General features: G+C 35.6%; 1 protein-coding gene across 1 annotated transcript; it reads left to right on the forward strand.

Moving 5' to 3' along the window:
* The first annotated feature begins 10,032 nt into the window (after positions 1-10,032).
* Positions 10,033-13,901, forward strand: LOC146732750 (uncharacterized). The gene is made up of 3 exons (XM_085492251.1): positions 10,033-10,223; positions 10,795-10,861; positions 11,142-13,901. Exons 1-3 carry the CDS (start codon positions 10,083-10,085, stop codon positions 13,361-13,363), a joined length of 2,430 nt encoding a protein of 809 aa, XP_085348377.1. The 5' UTR covers positions 10,033-10,082; the 3' UTR covers positions 13,364-13,901.
* Positions 13,902-17,339: the final 3,438 nt, after the last annotated feature.

Consider the following 17,339-nt stretch of genomic DNA (forward strand, 5'->3'; position numbering starts at 1 on the left):
TTCCTAGTGAAAGAGGTGACAGCATGTTATTTTAGCTAATGTGTCATTTCACTAATCCAAGATGTCACTAATTTAAAATAATGTATATAAATCGATTTTTGGAAGTTGGCTAAATAACGATTCTGTGAATTCATGCACTGAATACATTTATTAAAATGACATTTAGCTATTTTAAATATAGACTTAGGGATCAAATAATGTGATACACACTACGAAATTATATTTATATTATTTACGAATTATATTTATTCAATACTTAAAAATACAAAATAGTTCAGTGAAATAAATGAGTAATTAAATGAGATAAAATGATTATCAAGCAATGAAAAGAAAGGTGGATACAATGCAATCGGACAATAAAAAAGTGAAAAATAGATTTTTTCGGAAGTTTTGAGCGCTCACATTTTCAGTCGGAGAGGCCTTTCATGCAAACAAACATAAAAAGGCTTTCAGGGGATATTTTAGCTCACATTTGATGATGTAATGGCGGTTCTCCTTCCTGGTGTTAATTTTTCCCCATCAAAATGTTGGTGCAACATTTTTACCTATTTTCAAGTATTTTCTATAACTTATGTTATCATTTTGGACCAGATGGAGATAATTTTCTATTAGCTGGTGACGAAATTTGAATTGCCGTTCAATGTCATTGAAATCTGTTGGTATATTAGGCAAGCCAGATAATTAATATGTCATGTATTACATGCTGACATTTTATTGTTGGATTTAAACCAAAGATTTTAACTGCTTGAATAATGCCATAACATTGAGTTAATAGAAGTCTAAATTCACTGTTCATTAAGACATACGTTTCTAATCAGAAGGGTATCTAAGGATGCAACGCTTGTTCTACAAAAGTTAAACTGCGCAAATTTGATACTTTCAACAACATGCAATTTTGGAAAAATTTTATTTCTAATAGTTTTGACCATTTATGTGCAAATATTTATAATAGGTATCAGTAGTATCTAACAATATAAGAACACTCAAACACACCTTTAAATGACGAGCCCCATACGCGCTCTTAATGTATCTAATGTATGAAACACCTTGTCGCATGTTGGCCCTCCCAGAATTTCTTTAAATACAAGTACCTCTATAATACGTAATCTGCCTCCAGCTTATATCATTTTTATTACTTTATTATTTGTAGACAAAAATAGGGAAAATATTCAAAATAAAGAGCATACATTATTAAAAATGTTAAAATATGAAATTATGTATTGAAGTTGTTAAATACATGACGTGTTTGACCTAAAGTATCCCTAAAATGAAAACCTAATATAAATTTTGATTATCTATCGGCACTGAGTTTTCTTGGCCGTACAGTTTCGGTTTGACATGTTGATTTTGTCTTGACTGTTTACACACACGCATTCCATCATTCTAGCTTTAGTATCTAATAGATTCTTTAGTCAGTGCTCATTTAACAAATATTATTACAATACGTGTATAGCTTACTGATTAGTAGTATCCGATTTATATCTTCTATTACCCAATACATTAACACAAAATATTATGCACCATGCTTTAATAAAAGGGATAGATTTTTTTTTTAAATAGGATTTCTCTAACATTATTTAAATAGATACATACACCGGTATAATATACCAAAGGAAAATATTTTAATTTGAAAAATTCGTATATACAAAGAATTACTGCATCAATCATCTGTGAATGAGAGAGACTTCCACTTTTAAGGGTACATTATAAACTGTAACACTACGGGGAGTGTATCTACAAATGTTGAAATCATACACTGATTTATTACTATTGTTTATCTAAAACAATTAAATAGATTGAATAAAAGGTGTTGGATTAGTATTAATGGAAGCCAGCAGAAGGTCGACAGCTTTATTTGAGGGTTGTCTTGTGTATCTGTAAACCGTCACATTGTATGCTAACAATGAGTTATGTTTAGTTAACTATGAAATTAGGTGTCAAAGTCACAAAAACCGTAAAGACACCCCACATCTTCCAATAATGAAAATGTTTAGCATGTAGCTACATATCAATCGTTTCGAGTAGTCACATCATTCAACTGAAACGTTTGAATACACCAAGCGTGTTTAACAATAGACATGTACGTGTATATTGATGAATTATCGATCACATTGATAATATTATGTCTTCAGAAGATACGTGTGCTAACTTTTTTTTCTCACACTTTTTTTTGGTTTAGTAGCAATAGTCCGGAAAATGAATAGTGTAGCAAATGTGCGCATGTCGTTTCATTTAAGACCGAACAAATCTTTAATAAGCTATGTATTTCGTGACGATTTAGCAATTTGATGCGGAATTTAAAAAATGGATGCGTAATCCTTGAAACATTTAACACTGCCATTTAATAATCAATTTGAATTGTAAATTAATAAAATGATTGATCTTAATAAGATATATTTCAACACTTAAATCGATAATAAGTGTTCGGGAAGTTCTACATGTATAAATAGGTGACAAGAGAATGGTAATATTGTTCTGCTTTTTTATAATGAACAATAACATCAATCTTGCCAAGCATTGCACATAAGTGTATACACTATTGGGCTGCGACACTATTTTTTTCGCCCAGGCTCATAATATGCATATATGACGTGTGGTTTGTTAATAGCAATATTTAAAAAAACAAACATTAATTTTGTTTGCAATTAAAAAAATGCAGTTTTATATTAAAGATAAAAGTAGCTTGTGATAACACTCTGGGATTGGACATAGTGTATAACAATTTCAGTAACTTAGAAAAAATATCTGAAAATCGGAAAAAAACATCTCGAAAAGTATAAATCTGATTTGTTATTATGATTTTACGTAAAATACCTTGCGTTTGATGTATTTCATAATAAATTTCGATACAATCAATATTTTTTGCGAGAGAAAACATAAAAACAAATTCTCATTAATGTCCTCTCCAGGTGGCCCCAAACTCAATTTAAAACAGCTTTAATACATAGGAGTTGTGTTAATTGTTGACTCCCGATTTATATCTATATCTGATCGCGTTCTGTTTTGTTTGCTTCTTTTGAAATTGCATTACATTGTGTTACGCTTATATTCTGATTGGCTTTAATTCTATTAATTCCTTTCTTCCTGATTTTGCATAAGTTGTACACTAGTTTACACGACGTTCTGGCGTATTTTGTTACTGACCACTAAAACAATAGTATATTTAAATAAACAAACTTCCGGCTTATTTAGGTCAAAACTTAAAATCCATCATGGATATAATTACGCTTGATTTTGTTGAGCAGAGAATGAAGCGACTAATTAACCTTTTTGTGTGTGGAATTTCATAACATCCACCTCCATATCCAAGCCTGTTCCGTTACAGTGTATTGTGTGAATACGACTTTATTTGATTAAATGTTCGAGATTTTCTGTTTCCCTGTGTGTATTAACGATTTAGGCTTTGGTATCAACTGGTGACCTGAATTTGAAAAGCATATTGTTTTATTCGGTATTTTCGGTGCAATTTAGGGTAAGATGGTGAGTGTGGTTTTCTAATTGTGTATGATAAAATGTATGTACATTTCGATTAATACTTGTTTATGCTATTTTTGCGAAGTCACGTTACACTAATTGAGACAGTTTACTAAATGAATAATTAATCTGAGATTTGAGTTGAGCGTGAAAACCATAAGGCTAATAGGCAGTGTGAATAGGCAGTTTGATTGTGATTTAACATGGAGCAATTTAGCATTTTCTTTAGATAATTAACCATACGACGAAGAGTCAAAAAGATATGTACGAGCGTAGAATAGTATGATCCCAGCATACGACAATTTCTTGTACTTTGATGAAATAGACGAGTCTGCAAGACAACCAACCTAACTCAATCGAAGCTTTGAAAATAATAGCTAAACACTAATGAGGCGAGCGTGTTGGGTTGGTTAGGATTAAGCTGGGTGAGTGACTTAACATTTAGCAATGGGAACATGGTTTGATAAGTGGAGGTAGCCGATTATATTATTATGCACTGAGGACAGACTTGGAATATCATTCACCGATGTCGTACAGGCGACATGGGAGTACTTCAATCTAGCGCTATATTGTATGTTTGACTCTGTGATTCATCGTAAAAGGTACAACGTTCAGCAAGCAGCAGTGCATGGATTGGAGAAGATCGCCTCTCGTCTATCCTTGGTTACAACAATATAAGTATAGCCAACCATAATAGCTCAACATATGCACTCTCGTGTACCACCATAATAACTCAACATATGCACTCTCGTGTACCACCATAATAACTCAACATATGCACTCACACAAACCACCATAATAGCTTAACATATGCACTCACATATACCACCATTATAGCTCAACATATGCACTCAAATATATCACCATAATAGCTCAACATATTAACCCACATAAACCACCATAATAGCTCAACATATGCTCTCACATATAGCACCATAATTGTTCAACACATGCACTCACATATGCCACCTTAATAGCTCAACATATGCACTCATATACCACCATAATAGCTCAACACATGCACCCACATATACCACCATAATTGCTCAACATATGCACTCACATATACCACCATTATAGCTCAACATATGCACTCACATATACCACCATGATAGCTCAACATATGCACCCACATATACCACCACAATATCTCCACATATGCACTCACATATACCACCATGATAGCTCAACATATGCACCCACATATACCACCATAATAGCTCAACATATGTACCCACATATACCACCACAATATCTCCACATATGCACTCACATATACCACCATGATAGCTCAACATATGCACTCACACAAACCACCATAATAGCTCAACATATGCAACAACATATACCACCACAATAGCTCAACATATGCACCAACATATACCATCATTATAGCTCAACATATGCACTCACATAAACCACTATTATAGCTCAACATATGCACCCACATATACCACCATAATTGGTCAACATATGCTCTCACATATACCACCACAATAGCTCAACATATGCACTCACATATACCACCATGATAGCTCAACATATGCATTCACATATACCACCATGATAGCTCAACATATGCATTCACATATACCACTATTATAGCTCAACATATGCAACCACATATACCACCACAATAGCTCAACATATGCACCAACATATACCATCATTATAGCTCAACACATGCATTCACATATACCAATATGCACTCACGTATACCACCATAATAGCAAAACACATGCACTCACATATACCACCATTATAGCTCAACATATGCACTCACACATACCATCATAATAGCTCAAAATATGCACTCACGTATACCACCATAATAGCTCAACATATGCACTCACGTATACCACCATAATAGCTCAACACATGCACCCACATATACCACCATAATTGCTCAACATATGCACTCACGTATACCACCATTATAGCTCAACATATGCACTCACATATACCACCATGATAGCTCAACATATGCACCCACATATACCACCACAATATCTCCACATATGCACTCACATATACCACCATGATAGCTCAACATATGCACCCACATATACCACCATAATAGCTCAACATATGTACCCACATATACCACCACAATATCTCCACATATGCACTCACATATACCACCATGATAGCTCAACATATGCACTCACACAAACCACCATAATAGCTCAACATATGCAACAACATATACCACCACAATAGCTCAACATATGCACCAACATATACCATCATTATAGCTCAACATATGCACTCACATAAACCACTATTATAGCTCAACATATGCACCCACATATACCACCATAATTGGTCAACATATGCTCTCACATATACCACCACAATAGCTCAACATATGCACTCACATATACCACCATGATAGCTCAACATATGCACTCACGTATACCACCATTATAGCTCAACATATGCACTCACATATACCACCATGATAGCTCAACATATGCACCCACATATACCACCACAATAGCTCAACATATGCACTCACATATACCACCATGATAGCTCAACATATGCACCCACATATACCACCATAATAGCTCAACATATGTACCCACATATACCACCACAATATCTCCACATATGCACTCACATATACCACCATGATAGCTCAACATATGCACTCACACAAACCACCATAATAGCTCAACATATGCAACAACATATACCACCACAATAGCTCAACATATGCACCAACATATACCACCATGATAGCTCAACATATGCACCCACATATACCACCATAATAGCTCAACATATGTACCCACATATACCACCACAATATCTCCACATATGCACTCACATATACCACCATGATAGCTCAACATATGCACTCGCACAAACCACCATAATAGCTTAACATATGCACTCACATATACCACCATAATTGGTCAACATATGCTCTCACATATACCACCACAATAGCTCAACATATGCACTCACATATACCACCACAATAGCTCAACATATGCACTCACATATACCACCATGACAGCTCAACATATGCAACCACATATACCACCACAATAGCTCAACATATGCACTCACATATACCACCATTATAGCTCAACACATGCATTCACATATACCACCATAATAGCAAAACACATGCACTCACATATACCACCATAATAGCTCAACATATGTACTCGCGTATACTGCCATAATAGCTCAACATATGCACTCACATATACCACCATTATAGCTCAACATATGCACTCACACATACCATCATAATAGCTCAAAATATGCACTCACGTATACCACCATAATAGCTCAACATATGCACTCACGTATACCACCATAATAGCTCAACATATGCACTCACGTATACCAATATGCACTCACGTATACCACCATAATAATTCAACATATGCATTCACGTATACCACCATGATAGCTCAACATATGCATTAACGTATACCACCATAATAGCTCAACATATGCATTCACGTATACCACCATAATAGCTCAACATATGCACTCACATATACCACCATTATAGCTCAACATATGAATTCACGTATACCACCATAATAGCTCAACATATGCACTGACATATACCAACATTATAGCTCAACATATGCATTCACGTATACCACCATAATAGCTCAACATATGCATTCATGTATACCACCATTATAGCTTAACATATGCACTGACATATACCACCATTATAGCTCAACATATGCACTCAAATATATCACCATAATAGCTCAACATATTAACCCACATAAACCACCATAATAGCTCAACATATGCACTGGCATATACCACCATAATAGCTCAACATATTAACCCACATAAACCACCATAATTGCTCAACATATGCACTCACGTATACCACCATAATAGCTCAACATATGCACTCAAATGTATAACCATAATAGCTCAACATATTCACCCACATGAACCACCATAATAGATCAACATATGCTCTCACATATACCACCATGATAGCTCAACATATGCACCCACATATACCACCACAATAGCTCAACATATGCAATCACATATACCACCATTATAGCTCAACATATGCACTCACATATACCACCATGATAGCTCAACATATGCACTCACGTATACCACCATAATAGCTCAACATATGCACTCGCGTATACTGCCATAATAGCTCAACATATGCACTCGCGTATACCACCATAATAGCTCAACATATGCACTCACGTATACCACCATAATAGCTCAACATATGCATTCACGTATACCACCATAATAACTCAACATATTCACCCACATAAACCACCATAATAGGTCAACATATGCTCTCACATATACCACCATGATAGCTCAACATATGCACCTACATATACCACCACAATAGCTCAACATATGCACTCACATATACCACCATGGCAGCTCAACATATGCAACCACATATACCACCACAATAGCTCAACATATGCACTCACATATACCACTATTATAGCTCAACATATGCGCTCACATATACCACCATAATAGCTCAACATATGCACTCATGTATACCACCATAATAGCTCAACATATGCACTCGCGTATACTGCCATAATAGCTCAACATATGCACTCACGTGTACCACCATAATAGCTCAACATATGCACTCACATATACCACTATTATAGCTCAACATATGCACTCACATATACCACCATAATAGCTCAACATATGCACTCACATATGTCACCATAATAGCTCAACATATGCATTCACATATACCACTATTATAGCTCAACATATGCAACCACATATACCACTATTATAGCTCAACATATGCACTCACATTTACCACCATTCTAGCTCAACATATGCACTCACATATACCACCAAAATAGCTCAACACATGCACTCAAATATACCACCATTCTAGCTCAACATATGCACTCACATATACCACCATAATAGCTCAACATATGCACTCACGTATACCACCATAATAGCTCAACATATGCACTCACATATACTGCCATAATAGCTCAACATATGCACTCGCGTATACCACCATAATAGCTCAACATATGCATTCACGTATCCCACCATAATAGCTCAACATATGCATTCACGTATACCACCATAATAACTCAACATATTCACCCACATAAACCACCATAATAGGTCAGCATATGCTCTCACATATACCACCATGATAGCTCAACATATGCACCTACATATACCACCACAATAGCTCAACATATGCACTCACATATACCACCATGGCAGCTCAACATATGCAACCACATATATCACCACAATAGCTCAACATATGCACCAACATATACCACCATGGCAGCTCAACATATGCAACCACATATATCACCACAATAGCTCAACATATGCACTCACATATACCACCATGGCAGCTCAACATATGCAACCACATATACCACCACAATAGCTCAACATATGCACTCTCATATACCACTATTATAGCTCAACATATGCGCTCACATATACCACCATAATAGCTCAACATATGCACTCATGTATACCACCATAATAGCTCAACATATGCACTCGCATATACTGCCATAATAGCTCAACATATGCACTCACGTGTACCACCATAATAGCTCAACATATGCACTCACGTATACCACCATAATAGCTCAACATATGCACTCACATATACTGCCATAATAGCTCAACATATGCACTCGCGTATACCACCATAATAGCTCAACATATGCACTCACGTATACCACCATAATAGCTCAACATATGCACTCACATATGTCACCATAATAGCTCAACATATGCATTCACATATACCACTATTATAGCTCAACATATGCAACCACATATACCACTATTATAGCTCAACATATGCACTCACATTTACCACTATTATAGCTCAACATATGCACTCACATATATCACCATAATAGACACATGTACAGATACGTATGTATATAGGCCTCGTATTCGTGGTCCACTGCACCACTAAGATTGTTTGTGGAACCATTCTGTTCAAAAGCAGAGACAGGCATTTTGTGGGATTAAAAGCAATTACAGGCTATCCAAAATACTTTAAATTCAAACTTGTGAGCACGCCAAGCACCTCGCCACCGTAGCACGTAATTCATACGGTCCCACAGTGACGTGTTGCCAATGCATAAGCTGAATCCCGGACAAATACAAACAATAATATAACTTTACTGAATTAAGACTAAACATGATTTTTCATTTTGACTAAATGCTATGTATGATGTGGAATGAAAGGAAAAACACCTGATAAAGAATTAGCACGACAGCTTTGTTCTATTGCAAAATATATTAAATACAGTAACCGTTTTCACAAAATGTGGGTAAACTGATTAATACTAGGAGAATAAACACAATATTTATTGCGTGTTGCTACTTGTAGTCCTTGCTTATATAATTCTTCTTAATTGAATATTACACAATTTAAATAATTAAATGTCCGGAACTCGCAATTTGTAATGAGCATTAATCTTTGTACGCAAATATTTGTCTGTAATTTATATTTTCAAAAATGTCTCGATACTATTGATATTGGCGGTAATATATACGCTGTAGTCGACCAGATCTTATCATGCTGCTTTTTGCATTTGTTCGCAATGAGTCGTAAATTCCGTATTACGTGTTGCCTTGTAGCAGTGACGTTCCTTCAGCTTACAGTTGCTTTGGCCGATCGAGGTAGACAAGATGTCCAGCGGCCTGCAAGATCGACAAAATTCGTAGGAAAAGAAACGTTGATGGTATGTAATTTTTCATCATTTGTTATTAAAAATATATAAATGTTGTTTCCTCTTCAATATTAATAGTCATATCGAAATATGAATGTACAGGAAATTGGACTCAAGTAGTCTATCATCTTTTAGAATGGTACATACTCGCGTATGCAATGTCGACTGAGCTGCTATAAACAGCCTTTCATTTAAAAAACGTTTGTTGTTCAAACACATTCCCGCCGCGTATTGTATTGGGTTTCCCCGTTTATTCAACACCTGTAGTGTGAATATATTCAGTTCAGGGTTATATTTTTGAGATTATACTTTGCATGTGTATATTTGCAATATGATTTTGTGTATTAGGAGAGTAGTACAGGAGTAGTACAGTGTACTGTGTAAGTTTTTTGCTATAAGTATTGTGTACATTTTTGCTGAGGTGATGTAACCAACTCCATATTTATAATTCGTTTCCAATAATTGAGTCGCTTACCAGTAACGTGTACAGATGCAAGGCATATTGTGATGTATATCATACATCAAAATGACAATATATAATTGATAAACAATAAATTGATATTTTCATAACTTTTTTTTATAGCCACGATGGAGTACTGATCTAGGACTGAGAACTGATTCAGAAGCTAACCTCCAAACAAAGGATCAAAGTGAGTTATGTCACAAACATAATGGCAATTATTAATGCTGATGTCATGCTAATGATCGGAGGGCGTGATACAAGCCTGGACAGTAGAACAATATTCCGTGTTTGAAAATACAATGATCATACAATAGTTTTTTCAAATATTTCAGGTACAATTGATTTCTACTTACATGGCGCATATATCACGAACATTTCAGTGATGTCATTCTAGACATTACAGTCTAGTCATTCATAATGTTTGCCTTTAGTAGTATTATTGTTAATTATCTGTCATTTATTCACAGCAACTATCATCATGCAGTGTGGTTGTTGTGCAGCATGTGGGGATGGGTATTACCAGTGTTCGGATGGCAGCTGTATCCCAGACTACTACACATGTGATGGCTGGTTCGATTGTGCAGATGGATCCGATGAATTCTGCTGGGTTGACTACTGTTCGTATGATGAATATGAATGCTGGGACGGTTCTTGCATTCCATACACCTGGGTTTGTGATGGTGATTATGATTGTTGGTATGGAGAAGACGAAGATTACTGTTATTGTGGTTCATGGGAATATGAATGTTGGGATGGAAGTTGTATTGATTACTGGTATGTATGTGATGGTGATTATGATTGTTGGTATGGAGAAGACGAAGATTACTGTGGTTGGTGTGACTATGACGAATATCAATGTTGGGATGGAACATGTATTCCCGACTACTGGGTTTGTGATGGTGATTACGATTGTTGGTATGGAGAAGACGAAGATTACTGTGATGGGTGTTACTATGACGAATATCAATGTTGGGATAGAACATGTATTCCCGACTACTGGGTTTGTGATGGCTATGATGACTGCTGGTATGGAGAAGACGAAGAATACTGTTGGTGTGAGTCATGGGAATATGAATGTTGGGATGGAACATGTATTCCCGACTACTGGGTTTGTGATGGTGATTACGATTGTTGGTATGGAGAAGACGAAGATTACTGTGATTGGTGTTACTATGACGAATATCAATGTTGGGATAGAACATGTATTCCCGACTACTGGGTTTGTGATGGCTATGATGACTGCTGGTATGGAGAAGACGAAGAATACTGTTGGTGTGAGTCATGGGAATATGAATGTTGGGATGGAACATGTATTCCCGACTACTGGGTTTGTGATGGTGATTATGATTGTTGGTATGGAGAAGACGAAGATTACTGTGATGGGTGTGACTATTACGATTATCAATGTTGGGATGGAACATGTATTCCCGACTACTGGGTTTGTGATGGTGATTATGATTGTTGGTATGGAGAAGACGAAGATTACTGTGATGGGTGTGACTATTACGATTATCAATGTTGGGATGGAACATGTATTCCCGACTACTGGGTTTGTGATGGTGATTATGATTGTTGGTATGGAGAAGACGAAGATTACTGTTATTGTGATTCATGGGAATATGAATGTTATGATGGAAATTGTATTGATTATTGGAATGTTTGTGATGGTTATGATGACTGTTGGTATGGGGAAGACGAATATGACTGTTATTGTGAGTCATGGGAATATGAATGTTATGATGGAAGTTGTATTGATTACTGGTATGTATGTGATGGTGATTATGATTGTTGGTATGGAGAAGACGAATATAACTGTTATTGTGAGTCATGGGAATATGAATGTTATTACGGAAATTGTATTGATTATTGGAATGTTTGTGATGGTTATGATGACTGTTGGTATGGGGAAGACGAATATGACTGTTATTGTGAGTCATGGGAATATGAATGTTATGATGGAAGTTGTATTGATTATTGGTATGTTTGTGATGGTTATGATGACTGTTGGTACGGGGAAGACGAATATGACTGTAATTGTGAGTCATGGGAATATGAATGTTATGATGGAAGTTGTATTGATTATTGGTATGTATGTGATGGTGATTATGATTGTTGGTATGGAGAAGACGAAGATTACTGTTATTGTGATTCATGGGAATATGAATGTTATGATGGAAATTGTATTGATTATTGGAATGTTTGTGATGGTTATGATGACTGTTGGTATGGGGAAGACGAATATGACTGTCATTGTGAGTCATGGGAATATGAATGTTATGATGGAAGTTGTATTGATTACTGGTATGTATGTGATGGTGATTATGATTGTTGGTATGGAGAAGACGAATATAACTGTTATTGTGAGTCATGGGAATATGAATGTTATGACGGAAATTGTATTGATTATTGGAATGTTTGTGATGGTTATGATGACTGTTGGTATGGGGAAGACGAATATGACTGTTATTGTGAGTCATGGGAATATGAATGTTATGATGGAAGTTGTATTGATTATTGGTATGTTTGTGATGGTTATGATGACTGTTGGCACGGGGAAGACGAATATGACTGTAATTGTGAGTCATGGGAATATGAATGTTATGATGGAAGTTGTATTGATTATTGGTATGTTTGTGATGGTTATGATGACTGTTGGTATGGAGATGACGAAGGTGACTGCTATATATAGTTGCTTTATTCAATTTGTTTATTTCTACAGAATATGCGAGTATGAATATATGTTTGCAAAGCTGAACAAAATTGGCTGAGCCTATGATTCAATTCTCTGTTTTTTGTGGGAATACCATTATTTTATATTTAACACGAGTTCACATTATTCTAGTCTCTATACTTTCATTTTATCAAGCAATATAGTCTTGTTGGACCTTAGATATTAACATAAGTACCCACAATCCTAGTTTCAGTAATCAGGAAACGTGGAGAAGTGTGGTTGCAAATGTGGTTAAGGATGCTGTACATCTTTTTGGTATTGTTTATTCAAAACTGAATATTCCATTAATTATGCTCTACTGGATAGTTTCTTAGAGCACTTGGTTCAAATGTTCTGCAATTTGCCAACAATAAAGCTGTACAGCAGCGTTAACCGAACGTTTTGTTCATGTTTTAGAAAAATTAATCACTTGACTAAGCCAATGACTGTATGTATTCATAAGCTCTGCTGAAATTTCTTTTACGACTTGGGATTAAATATTGGTTACATGAATCGATACACGTGTTGTGTTCTTGTTGTACCCAGAGAAACAATTTGGAATTGAACAGTAACAGAAATGTCATACATACCAATGCTTCATTGGAGAAACAGCTAGTGCTTATATAATACATGTCCCAAATAGTTAATAATAATTTGTTCCTTGTGCATATTAGCAATGAAAATAGTTTTAGCAGTGCATAATATTTGATTATTAGCATACTATTATTTTTTGTTCGAGGGTTGATCAAATGTGTTGAAAATTCGTTCAAGGAAAGACTAGTAAGATGTCATTGATGTCATCAGATCTACTTGTTGTGGTGAGAAGCTTAGTTGAAGTAATCCAACAATGAAATTTCATTATTTTTTTGGAATATGCTATGCGATTTTATCACACATCAGTTATTTCGAAAATACTGCGGAAATACAAAACAATACACCAGAACAAAATGACAAGTACAAGACAAGATATAACATCGTCAAACAGTAAGACAAAGATATATGTATGACACACATGAAGGGATGTCAGATGTTTCGAAGAGTGATCACATCTTGCACCACATCATCGTCTGCTTGTTGGTCCCGACTTATTGCAGACTCCACCAACCCGTGCTGGATCAGCTTGGGTAAACGTGTGTTTTATGTTAAACAAATGGCCAAGTTTGATTGGATGCCTCTGTTGGAAAGGCGCCTAATCAGACGCTGTGTAACATTGCGCGGTAAACTAAAAACAAAATGTCGGAAATGGCGACATGTAGCACGGTTACTTCTTCTAGTAACCGTGCGTGTAGAGGGTGTTTGCTAAACCCCAAAAAACGGCGCTGCATTTTTTCACCCAGCCAACGTGGAAGGCTGTTTGTGGCATACTTCGTCAGCAAAGTGACAAATATTTATGTCGACCATGTTTCAACAAAGTAATGAAACTGTCAACTCTGAAAGAAAATCTCAGAAACTCCTCTCGACTAATAATTCAAGAGTTGAACTGTTGCACAATTTTCGTGATTTGTCACTCCCTGTCCTCATTACAGCTAGTAATGCCTCAATTGCATGGTTTTGTTGATCGGTGAGGCTTTTTATTTTGAAAAACTGCTTGATCTGTTTTTCTTTGGTCTCCATTTAAAAGAAAAAAACTCTCTACTGTAATTTGATACAAGATAGCTGATTGGCTGATATTTTTGTCGCATCTCCCCTTCTTGTCGTTAAGGGCGCCTACCAAATACACACTGTAGCGGTTCAATCTGCCAAGGGTTAGTTTGGAGGGGAGACCCGAAACAAACGTTCCTTGGCTGGCAAAGATGGCTTCACACGTGGTATGGCATGCCATATATCAATCTGCGTCATATAAGCTAAGGTTTTCCATATGAAATCTAATAACTACATCAAACAGCAAGTGACACTGAAGTCATCTACTGAGATCATGTTTGTAATCGTATTATTGCATTTAAGCACAAGTGCATTATATCTACAAAACTATTGGTCTAGTACAAAATGTGTATTTGCGACTACACCCAGTTACGTCAGCAATTGTGATATATATTATAATGTGTTATATTACCATTAGGTCATTGAATGCGTCCAAATATATTACCGATATTACAGTTTAACTTTTCAAAATGGCGGCCGTGCTTGCTGAAGGTTTATCAACCTTACACATTTTCTCGAGTTAACAGTTGCAGGGTTACAATACATTACCTCAATCCAAGTTCAATAATTAGTATTACTGCCACGCAGCCGTGGATAAAGGGATTAAAGTTAACTTGTTCTCAGAATCGAACGTATGCGTATGTTGGAACCTACAATCACCGAGTGATCGTAACCAGACAATTGCTACTGTGGAACATGAATCGAAATATTATTTGTACGACACACATTTCTATTCTATATAACTTTTACCACGTAAATAGAACAAGAATGGATTTGAGAACAAGAACAGCTTTGAAATAAAAATACTTATGACCAGTGCCTCGAACAACAGAAACAAACCAATTTCAGTCAAAATAAATCCCAGCATGCAATGTGCACATATATTCTAACATACAAATGATTGGGGAGTGGAGTATTCTACTAATTTTCCAGCATGCATTATCAACTTAAATATAATGGAAATTAGGACACAATTTACGATAAAATGTATAAAGACAGAGAAATTCAACAAAGTTTACTACAGACATAAAATCACATTTTACACACACAAATCCCAGCATGCATTGTGATTGCAACCTTCCCCATCATCATGCATGCATAAACTAGAAGTGATTCAAATTTCAAACATAATACTCAAGTGCCAGAGCTAAATTAATCAGACCATGGGACATGAATTCTTGAGGGGGGGGGGTAGATAAATAAAATTAAAAATAAACGTTAAATATCAGATTAATTTTATTTCAAAGAAGCTACCAAAGTTACCAAATCAGACAAAGACAATAAATATAAAACCAAATGAGTATAATGTTGCCATAACCACGGTAACATGAAAAAGGAATAGCTGAAGTGTAACCGAAGTGTAATAATAGAAGCTATTTTGAAAATATAGTCTGGAGAACATGACATCACCAAATTAACATGTTCTGGTACATCATCCCAGAATTGACATTGTGTGCAAAAATAAGCAGTCACTGTATACAGATAAACACATTTATCTCATTTAATTAAATCTCATTGAAAATACAGGACTGATTTGATCAATACTGACCCTGGACATTATATTATGGGACCGGACTGAAAATTATAATTACAATCATGGCTTGGACAAACTGTGTAAGCTAGCTCTCCCTCCCTCCCAGTGAAAACTACTTCTTGGAAACAATAATGCATCTCTACATTGGAGGCCGTCATGATTCGATGCACACTTCATCTGCAAAAATGTATCAAAAAAGCCACCAGCTTTTGAAATTGCAATCTTATACACCTATAGATCATGAGAAAGAAAACTGTGTCCGAAACTACACATGGAGGGCAGCAGCATACAACATTTATTTTGAATATTCTTTAATGAAATATATCAATAAAATCAATTTCAAAATTATTTAATAAACCAGAAGTTAAGCAATAAATCCACATATGTAACAGAAAAACTTACTATTATGCATCTCTTCAGATACGAAGTAGAACCAAACAACAATAAAGGCAGATCAAAAATATTTCGCATATTTAAACCAGGGAACAATGAAACCACAATTGTTTGCAAACAGGAAAACACACAGTGGCCATTCCGCTATTTTGAAGTTGCGTAATACAGCTGTCAATAGTCCTTTGAATATTACAAATCAGTAACAATTGCATTCGTAATATCTATTCATTTGGTGTTGTCAGTGACCATACTTTAATTTATCTGGATTTGTATTCCTTTTCCACGGCGACGCTTTTCGTGAGCACGTATGGTGAACATTTTAAACAAGAATTGTGAAAATAGAGACACACAACTTTCATAGTTGATTGGCGCATGGATTGTCTATCA

This window comes from Saccoglossus kowalevskii, chromosome 17 (assembly GCF_978046115.1).
Source record: "Saccoglossus kowalevskii chromosome 17, keSacKowa6.1, whole genome shotgun sequence".
In the NCBI taxonomy this organism is placed as follows: Eukaryota; Metazoa; Hemichordata; class Enteropneusta; family Harrimaniidae; genus Saccoglossus; species Saccoglossus kowalevskii.

Bases quoted from the DNA above. Each gene is read 5' to 3' on its own strand.
- LOC146732750 (XM_085492251.1), top strand. From the start codon at position 10,083: ATGAGTCGTAAATTCCGTATTACGTGTTGCCTTGTAGCAGTGACGTTC. The intron at 10,224-10,794 runs GTATGTAATTTT...TTTTTTTTATAG, and splicing joins TAGGAAAAGAAACGTTGATG to CCACGATGGAGTACTGATCT. The intron at 10,862-11,141 runs GTGAGTTATGTC...ATTTATTCACAG, and splicing joins CCTCCAAACAAAGGATCAAA to CAACTATCATCATGCAGTGT.